This window comes from Xenopus laevis, chromosome 9_10L (assembly GCF_017654675.1).
Source record: "Xenopus laevis strain J_2021 chromosome 9_10L, Xenopus_laevis_v10.1, whole genome shotgun sequence".
Lineage (NCBI taxonomy): Eukaryota > Metazoa > Chordata > Amphibia > Anura > Pipidae > Xenopus > Xenopus laevis.
The window spans coordinates 34,803,420-34,814,008 of NC_054387.1; the positions used below are offsets into that span (position 1 = coordinate 34,803,420).

Genomic DNA, 10,589 nt, shown 5'->3' on the forward strand with positions numbered 1-10,589 from the left:
GGAGTATGTGGAAGGCATTATATATATGAAGTGCTGAATGTAAAGTGCAAGTAATTGTCTGCCCTAAAGACAATGTGTTTCTAAATATAAACATAGTAATTACGTGTAGATTGGTTCACCTGAATGCTGCTGCATGTGATCAAACCTCCTGTTCCAGTCTATTTTCACAAGCACCTCAGTAGCAGGATCTAAAGGTGAGGCCACAAAATGCACAGCATCGGGCCCTTGACGGATTACTCTAAGCACGGGAACCTCCCCAATGAAGCCTCTGTCATCCGGCTGTAGGAAACAAAGTCTTTTGTAATGGACACTCACAAAATAATGGCAGTAGCAGCATGTAGGACTGATTTGTTACACCCGACTCATGAGAAGAGAAGCAAATCATAATGAATGTGCCCCTTTAAAAGAAGACCAATTTAAATATTTATACAAGTATAATTGAAATATTGCAGCACTTAAGTCATATTACAGTTGATGATGGTAAGTGAAAGAATGTGAGCACACACGTTTACAAGTGTGCGTTGGTGCATGTGTACAAAGTAAAAGTGTGCAAGTGTGGCAAGGGTGCACAAGTGTGGAATTATGGGGGAAAAGTACAAAGACAAAGTGTGTGTGCATAAGGGTGTATGTGTATTGAGGTAGTAGCTATAGGGATCCCCCGACTGATAAGATTGCTTTTAGGGCAATAATAGGTAAAAGAAAAAGAAATGTAAATCTTTATATTTTGAAGTTGTCTAAGTGGTCTCCACCTCAATTAACTGAGGAAGAACAGGAGATGCTGGCCTCACCCATAGAAACTGAGGAAATAGACAATGTGATTAAAAACTCTAAAGTAAGTAAAGCTCGGGTCCATATGGCAAAATATTACAAAAAATTTGACAAACTTTTAACACCTCATTTGAAAGACCTCTTCCAATCACTACTAAAAGGGTCTCCCTTAACACAACATATGCAATTGGCTAACATAATAATGATACTAAAACCAGGAAAGAACTCTCAAAATTGTTACAGCTATAGACCAATCTCATTAATAAATACCAATATCAAACTATTTGCAAAAATTCTGGCCAATAGACTGGAAACATTACTCCCCAAACTGATTCATAAGGACCAGGTGGGCTTTGTACCGGGATGACAAGCAGAGGATGGCATTCGCAAAGCGATCAACTTGATAAGCCTAGCACCTAAACTATCAACTTCCTCCCTCCTTCTGTCCTTAGATGCACAAAAAGCATTTGACAGACTAGACTGGAAAAATCTGTTTGCAGTCATGGAAAAATTGAGAATACCAAAACCATTTCTTACAGGACTTAGACAACTATATGACACACCTTCAGCGAGGGTAACCAACATGGGACTACAATCCAAACATATGGTCATAAAACGGGGGACACGTCAGGGTTGCCCCTTGTCTCTGTTAATATTCGCCTTATCCTTGGAGCCCTTGGCACATGCCATTAGACAAACCCCAGATACAAGAGGATTTCATGTGGGAGAGCACAAAATCAATCTCTTTGCAGATAACTTTCTCCTCACACTTATGGCACACCAGACTACCTTACCTAGCTTGATACATACTTTCGAGCGGTTCCAGCAGGTTTCGGGATATAAAATCAATTCCACACAGAGACATGCACTCCCGTTGAAAATGTCCAAAACAGAATTAAAATTACTCCAACTTAATTTTGACTATAAATGGGAAAAAGAAACCTTAGAATATCTTGGAATTAATCTCACCCTATCCTTTGACACTATATATAAAGCAAATTACCCCAAACTGATTGACAAACTTATAAAAGACCTATCCACATACAGTGTCGGACTGGCCCACCGGGATACCAGGAAAACTCCCTGTGGGCCCAGGTGTCAGTGGGCCGTCTTGCTTTTAATTTCCTTAAGAATGGAAGCATATAATAAGTAGAGATTAGGAGAAGAAAGAGGTTGAGTGAGGAGAGGAGGAAAAGTAGATTGGAAAGTGGGCCCACGGTCTAAGGTTTTCTGGTGGGCCCCTGGCATCCCAGTTCGACACTGTCCACATAGCATACATAGAACCTTTCCTGGTTTGGCAGAATAGCGGCCGTCAAGATGACACTATTCCCAAGACTCATATTCATTTAGAACATTACCAATACAGTAATACAGTTTCCTGAAAAAATTGCCTTCTCACTGCAAAGAGCTATATCCGATTTCATTCGGGGAGGGAAGAGACCCAGAATTAAAGCGGCAATTATGACCAAACCAAAATCGCTTTGGAGGACTGGGAGTCCCACATATTTACAGATACTACCTAGCTAGCAGATTAGAGGTCATGATTCACATACATGCACCTACAGAGGAACCATGGAAAGCAATTGAGAATCACTTTACAGCTCCCATGCAACTAGCACACCTATTTTGGATGCCCAAGACAAATAGGTCCACTCCCAGAGACCTCTTACCCTCAACACAACAAGCACTGGACTTGTGGGATTCCATAGCAATTAAGTTGAAATTAAGCACACAGGACACTAGATACAGAACCATCCTCTGTAATAAGAGCTTTCCACCAGGGTGTAATCAAATAGACTTTAAATTGTAGATAGAGGCAAACACACTCACTCTCAGAGACTTCCATCCAAACCAAAATACTATACCATTCCAATAATATAAGTTTTTCAGATATCCACAAATTAGACACTATGTGGAATCTGCAATCAAAACCCAAAAAGCTCAGATCATGACCTACTTTGAAACAATCCGTTTCAAAAGCTCCTACCCATTACATCTTATATCAATGCTCTATAGCCAACTTTCCTCAGACACCACTCAGCCCTACATGACAAAATGGGAAACAGACCTAGACCTTCAGATTTATGAAGACGGTCATACATTTTGGATTTGACCAAAAAAACATCTGTATGTGCAATCTCTAGCGAAAGAGCATATAAAATCATATTTCGCTGGTACTATACTCCAACACGCATCAGCAAACAGCGGTAATCCAGGGATTTCCACCTGTTTTAGAGGATGTGGGGAACAAGGTTCCTTTCTACATACATGGTGGACTTGTACAGTGGCACAAAAATTCTGGAAGATGGTAGCCACTCTGCTTTCCGAGGCTCTACACAACACCCTACAGGCAGTTCCACACACATTTCTTTTAGGCATGAAAATTAGGGCCAGAAAATCCAAACAATCCTGTAAACTAGCAACACATATCCTGACAGCAGCAAGATCACTATGAGCCGCAAATTGGAAAAGACCACTACTACCTTGCCGACAAATACTGATATCTAAAGTGAACTGGATCAAAGCAATGGAGCTGGAATGGTTTCCGTGGGCCCAATACCTGGATAAAGTCAGATCAGAGTCTTACGCCAACGCTTCAGAGACTTCAGAGACTTTCCACGGGTAAAAACTAAATTAAGAGAACTTCCCTCCTCCCTCTACCTATTTTTTTTTGCCTCTTTTCTCCCCTCCCCCTATCCCACCTGGCACCCCCCCCCATTGCCTCCTTTTAGCTGCAAGACAACAGTGAAGTTACAGAATAACCCGAGAGTTCACAAGAAGTGACTAGACTTACAGAATGCTCTGTACGAAACAATATCAATCTACTAGATAATGGCTCACTTGTAACTGAACACATGTAACTTATTGACCTTATTTGTTGAAACGTAAACGAATAAAAATTATAATTATAAAAAAAAAAGAAAATATCCTATAGGTTTTGTTTTACCTGGCCTCCCCCTTCAGGAAAAAGTACAGTGTCTTTCAATAAAACATTAAACCCAGACACAGTGTTTTTCTTGCCTCCATTTTCCAATTTCAACTGGGCAGGATGGCAGGACACCACTTCAGTCAGCAGCTGCCAGTAAGGAAAACACAAAGATTAGCAGAGAAAGAATAACTCAGTTGTTTCAAGCACATTCTTTAGCACCTTCAGGGCTCTGGAACATGGGGCATATTCAGGGGCATAGGCTATAGCCTAGGGGCCACAATACTCAGTGGCTCATGGAGCTTTTTCAATTATTGTTTTTATTTTCTTTGGAAACATTTTACAGTGGTGCAGACCTGCGGCCGGCCTGGTTGTGTGCCCTGCTGCCCCTGTGCACGGCCAGTACCTGCTTTCAGGCTAGCTGGGAGAAGATAAATGCAAGGCACATGCATGTATGTACTTTGTGTGCATCCAAGGTCTCTAAAGCCGAGTCAGCATTGACAGAATCCAACATTGTGGCTTTTTATAGCTATGGAGCACACACAAACAGTACAAACACTTATGCACCTTGCCTAATCTTACAGCCAGCCAGCCAGCAAAAGATAAGGGCTGTACACAGGGGGCAGCACAGCATCCAACTAGGCCCATCAGCAGCTGCACGCCTGCATCACAATTCAATCATTTTTTAAGAAAATAAAAGCAAATAAATTGAAAAAGCCAGAAGCAAGCAGGTACCAGACATGCATAAAAAAATTTAAAAATCCAGGCCAGCAAACAGGTACTGACATGGGGCAGCATGTTATCTGACCAGATCCAGGCTCAGGGCATAACACAGAACAAAAAATTAAAAAAAGTGAATAGAAAACAAATAATTGAAAGACAAAGCTAGCTGGACCCAGCCCCTTGTGTCTCCAGATGCACCATGCAAACTAGGCCAGGTGACCCTTACCCAGCACCCAAGATAAGTGCCCTGTGGAAAGTGTAGCCTAAGGGCCTCACGTCTTATTATTTTGCCATTGGGCATATTTGAGCCAGAGAGAAACTGGTCCATTTTTTTTGCATAATTAAAGCCAATAAAAGGTGACAAGGGTTTAGGGTAGGGACACACTGGGCGATTTGGGGAGTTTTAGTCGCCTGGCGACTAATCGCCGCGACTTTTCTCCCCGAATGCCTCCCCTCGCTCTGCGCCTGGCTAAAATGAAAAATCGCCTGCGCTAATCACACGCGGCGATTCGTTTTCCGAAATCGCCCGAAGTTGCCTCACGAGGAAACTTCGGGCGACTTCGGAAAACGAATCGCCGCGTGTGATTAGCGCAGGCGATTTTTCATTTTAGCCAGGCGCAGAGCGAGGGGAGGCATTCGGGGAGAAAAGTCGCGGCGATTAGTCGCCAGGCGACTAAAACTCCCCAAATCGCCCAGTGTGTCCCTACCCTTAGGGCCTAAGCATGCTTGTGATAAGGGGTGACAGATGATTTCCATTACAGACAATAACAGATGGCTTAGCAGTTTCAGGGGCCATTTGTGCCATCAGCTATACTTTGAGTGTTTATTATTTTCCAAGTACAAGAAGTAAGATGATGTAAAAATATAGTATTTGTAGATTAATACTGTAAGGTTTATTTTAACACACTGGCTTTATATAAAAAGGGACAGTCAGCTTTGAATAGTCTTCTAAACATCCCATTTGGATTTTAGGCATTTTTTTTTTTGCAATCTAAGAAAAAAACAATGGTCTTTGTTATTTACAGAGTTAATCAGAGCAAACCGAGAAACTGAACTTGGTTTCAGCCATTTGGGCCATGTCACACTTTGTGCTCTTTCCGCCAGCGTATCTACCACCAATCTGCTTCCTTCCTCCCCTGCATTGACAAGCACAGTTTTGCACAGACGGGGTGGATTTTGCATTTGTGCACCAAAATCCATGTCTATGCAAAGCTGTATTTATATTTAGGCACCTGAGAGTGCAGATTTAGCTGGGTTCTTAGATTACACTTTCTGTAATAAAACAAACAAAAACAATCTCCCCAGTTGCCACCGGAGACTTGTGGTGTTAATCTGGTGGTGGAGCTGGGGGAGAGGGGTACAATGTGCATGGTAGCGTGTTGTGCGTTGGAAGTGATGTCACATATAACAGGAAGTGATAACACACTCAGGTTGGCACCAGACCTAGATACAATGTTGAGCCTGTGTGCTAATAGGCTGATAATGTGCCTATCAATATACAGTGATTTAGAGGTGGAAGAAGCGGACAGGCATTTCTCTCCCAGGCAGCGTAGATAAGCCGGTGTGACGTGGCCGTAAGCCAAAACAGTGACAATATAGAGGGGGAGGAAATTGTTTGTAGAAAGCTTCCATACCTCAGTGGCATAACAATCTCTCTGACAGTGGAAAGCCATTTTTAGCAAACAAAAGTAGATATCTTTGTCTATTGTACCAAGTCACCAGGATACACAGGCAGGGGTCACAACTGTTTCTTCATACCTGGAATAAAAATATTACGTTGCAGGTAAAACTTTGTCCCTTTGTAAAAGGTATAATGAAGCAATTGAATTCTTAATGAATCAAATGACAGTTGAGGGTAGGACTGGCCATATCAGGGATGACTTTGACGTAGTTGGCCAGCTTAAATATATTGCAATATATGGACAAACAATCCCTGTTTTGTTTAAAGGGAAGGCATTTTTAGCAGCTTAAGGCAGAAAATTAATATATTGATAATGGGTTGAGTGCAGAGGATCTCGTGTGTGTGTGTAGGTAGGAGATATGCTCATTTAGCATTCTCGCTAATCTAAACTACTTTGCAGTGCAATTTTATTCATTCTACAGGAGAGTAAAGGTGGCCATGACGCACTGATATTTCACTTCACACGATATTTGGTGCATGCATGGTGGGAGACAAGATGACCGATATCTGCAGAACACTTGGATATCAGTTGGTTGGCTTGTCAATCTGGCTGGCTAATTTTGATCGAGCACCCGAACATCGGCCATTGTTTGTGCTGAACCATCTGATACAGGCAGGGGCCCGCCACCAATGAGACGAATTGAGACACTCGCCTCAGGCGGCAGGGCCCCCCCTGGTTGCTAGGGGCAGCAAAAACGCAGCTCCTGGTAACTTTAAGAGACGAATTTCCGATTTTCAAACCGGAAATTCGGCTCATCTAGTGCAGAGAGCACAAATTGCGCTCTCTGCAACATCGTTGTGGACCCCCCCAACCAGCGATAAAAAGGTGAGTGCCATGGGGACCGGGTGGGGGCGGCAAAACAAAGGGCGCCTCGGGCGGTAAAATGACCAGGATCTCCCCTGGATACAGGTAGATTTCTATTGTTACTACCTGTATATCTGACGATTCAGCTCTACACATGTGTATTTTCTCTCTTTTCAAATTCTTTTAATTGAATATTTGCAATAAATTGAATTGACTTGACTGCAGATATTATCTATGTTATTCCATATAAATAATGCTCAAAAATTCATATGAACAATAAATAACAAGTGTTTAAACTATAAGACCTGTTCTCTTCTTTCAATTCAAAGCTCGGCAAATACGTTTTGAGAATCCAGTTAGGATTGATTTGTAGATTTATATCACATTATGTGAATAGCTTAGCCTCTACATTATATTAGTGACTTTTCAATCAACTTTCCCCATAAGTTTATGGATACATGTGTATTAAAACTAAATATTTCCTTAATCGTAACATCTATATGGCCACCTTTACCCATGTGTCAGGTCATTTTTCAGTTTGCAGTCTCTTGCACTCCCCTCCTCTGGTTACAGGGTTAGTGGAAAGCACAGGGGCTGATGCACGCAGAGCAGTCTCCAGTTAGTCTGACACCTCTTTGTGTGTCCCCTCATATACTCACACTCCTATATTGTGCCTGAGAAAAAATGCTTAAAGTCACATTTTACCTTTTAAAACATCATGATGAGTTGCAGAGAAACGCTCAGTGTGTAGGCTGCAGTGAGGGTTGGGAATTCCCTTTCATTCTCTTTACAGGAAGTGGTCATAAATCTGAGTGACAATCGGTTCTGAGCAATAGCAGCTTAAGTCCCTCCCCCTGTTCTGAGCCAGATCAGACTGTGTGTCAGAGGAGCTGCTCGTGGCTGTTAGTGGAGCTGCAGCTTCTGCCTAAATTGTCCATGGCAGACAGGAAGATTTGTTGGCTGAATTGTTATTTAATCCCAGTTTAGATGGAAGAGCTCTGTAATAGCTGGAGGGCCATTTCCTTATATGGCATAAAGGGGTTGTTCACCTTCCAAAACTTGTTTTTGTTCAGTTGTTTTCAGATTGTTCCCCAAAAACAAGGACTTTTTTTCAATTGCTTTCAATTTTTTATTCTTTACCATTTTTACAAAATTGAAAAGACATTTAATGCTACGGTCACTGGAGTCTGGCAGCTCAGTGATCCAGGAGCAGATTCTAAATGTTTACAATTCCGCTACCTTATTGGATACATTTCTCAGGCAGGATCTGTATTAGCAACTATTGTATCAATTGCCTTTAACAAAGTTGATCACCTTTAGAATGAATTTGCAATTGGTTTTCATTTTTTTTTTTTTTTAGTTAGTTATTTAGCTTTTAATTTAACAGATCGGCAGTCTTTCAGCAACCTGGTTGCTAGGGCCCAACGTTACCCTAGTAACCATGCATTGATTTGAACAAGAGACTGGAATATGAATAGGTGAGGGCCTGAATAGAAGGAGGGGTAACAAAAAGTAGCAACAACAATAAATGTGTATCTTTTTTTTGGATGGTGTCAGTGAAATGAGTAAAAATAATGCAAATAATTAAACCCTAAAAAAGAAAACAGAAAGGGCAATTAAAACGTTGGTTAGAATTAGCCAAACATACTAAAAAATAACAAAAATAAACCACCCTTTTAATTCCCCCCCCACACCCACTGGAGCTGATTTAGAAAGACATAGGAAGGAGGAAAACTTTAACCATGCATTTTTATTCAGCAGCTCTCCAGTTTGCAATTTCAACAATCGGGTTGCTAAGGAACACACTACCCTAGCAACCATGCATTGAGACTGGTATATGAATAGGAAAGGGTCTGAAAAGAAAGGAGAGTAATAAAATGAGAATTTCACTTACCTACTTGTTGTAAATTCCAGTTCTGCTAGTCTAGACATGTCAGTATAGATTAAGTAGCATTGCCCCATCCAGACAAGAAGACCTACACTAATCAATCAAAATTAAACATGATCTATAAGACCACCTGCACGGTTATATATTTGACATAGCAGTGCAGAAAATAACTTGGGATGGGAAACTGTGCTGACGTGTCGGAACGAGAAGAAATTGAATTGCTAAACAATGCCCCAAAATCCATTAGGGGTGGATAAAAAAAAAATCTAACCAAAAAGGCCATGACCTACATATACTGTAGCCATTGAAAAAAGAAGAAGAAAGCCCTCAACAAGCCATAATCACAAAATGCCCCCTTACATGACTGACAACAAAAATCAACAATTCCAACTGTATACAACCTCTAGTGCATAGGCCAACCAATGAACAAGCTCCATGTGTTGCACACCCTAGCCATCACACATGCACTTCACCAACCAGATACCACACATGCAAACCACTGGTGTACAGGCTACAGCTCATGCCAACAAACACACAAACAGCTGCCACACCTGTAGAGATTAATGCTCAAGCCAGCTGCATTGCCTGCCAACCTCCAGATACGAAGGCCGCTAGAACTGCACTTGCAATCCCTGATACACAAAACACCTTTTACACAAATGTGGAGCAAAGGTCAGATAAAAACCAACAACCACTGACCCAACCAACCACTGAATACCAGCACAGAAACTGGTAACTGACTACACAACTCAGGGCAGCCAAAAGCTGGCATATAAACCTACACTGGAACAATATCAGCTGCTAAACACCCTCAATTCTGGTGCAAACCAACCACCATGCAGTAGCCAAGCTAGAAGCCCCATCTGCCGATGGCCGTTGCCCTGCCATAAACTCAAATAAAGCAAAGGCCCGCAGCCACAAGCGCCACCACAAAGGGCCGCAGCCACAAGCGCCACCACAAAGGGCCGCAGCCACAAGCGCCACCACAAAGGCCCGCAGCCTCAAGCGCCACCACAAAGGCCCGCAGCCTCAAGCGCCACCACAAAGGCCCGCAGCCTCAAGCGCCACCACAAAGGCCCGCAGCCTCAAGCGCCACCACAAAGGCCCGCAGCCTCAAGCGCCACCACAAAGGCCCGCAGCCTCAAGCGTCACCACAAAGGCCCGCAGCCTCAAGCGTCACCACAAAGGCCCGCAGCCTCAAGTGCCGAGGACCATACCAAAGACCCACAACCGCTTGAGCCAAGTGAGATATAAGCACCATGGAAAAAACAAGTGAACACTCCCTAACAAAGGACAGGCAGCTACCAGGGCCAAAGGCCAGCAGCCACCACAGACAAAGGCCATCACAAAAGGCAGCAACATTGCCAGCCAAATGCTAGCAAAATTATGTTGGCTCCCAATGTGCTAGCAAACACTAGATAAAGCCTGCCATTCCTGGAAACACCTGGTGTAACATTGAGCACACATACATGTTGTGTCTGCACAGAGGACTCACAAATCTAAGACTTCAGCTATCACACCACAACACAAAGGAGTCAGATGAACACATGCAGTTTGCTAAATAGCATGAATTTGCCAGCAGGATAAAACTGCAGCCAGAACCCTGGAGTAAAGTTGTTGTTTAGGTGCAGACTCATAGTAAGACAAACTCCCAGTCATTCCTGAAAGCATCTGACATAACTTAAAGCACACATACTGACTGTATCTGTGCATAGGCTCACAATCCAAAACTGTATCTATAAAACAACAAACCCAGAGCAGCACTTGCACCTTACCAGATAGCAGTGACTAGTCAGCA

At 42.6% G+C, this 10,589-nt stretch overlaps 1 protein-coding gene across 3 annotated transcripts in view; it reads right to left on the reverse strand.

The window, feature by feature from the left end:
- aarsd1.L (alanyl-tRNA synthetase domain containing 1 L homeolog) overlaps positions 1-10,589 on the reverse strand; it is a 38,361-nt gene extending 27,772 nt beyond the window's left edge. The window contains 4 exon segments of one of the 3 annotated variants that reach the window (NM_001086797.1): positions 120-279; positions 3,716-3,844; positions 6,052-6,175; positions 7,609-7,661. In NM_001086797.1, the coding sequence (NP_001080266.1) occupies positions 120-279; positions 3,716-3,844; positions 6,052-6,090 (328 nt within the window). In that variant the 5' untranslated portion in view covers positions 6,091-6,175; positions 7,609-7,661. 3 annotated transcript variants of the gene reach the window in all.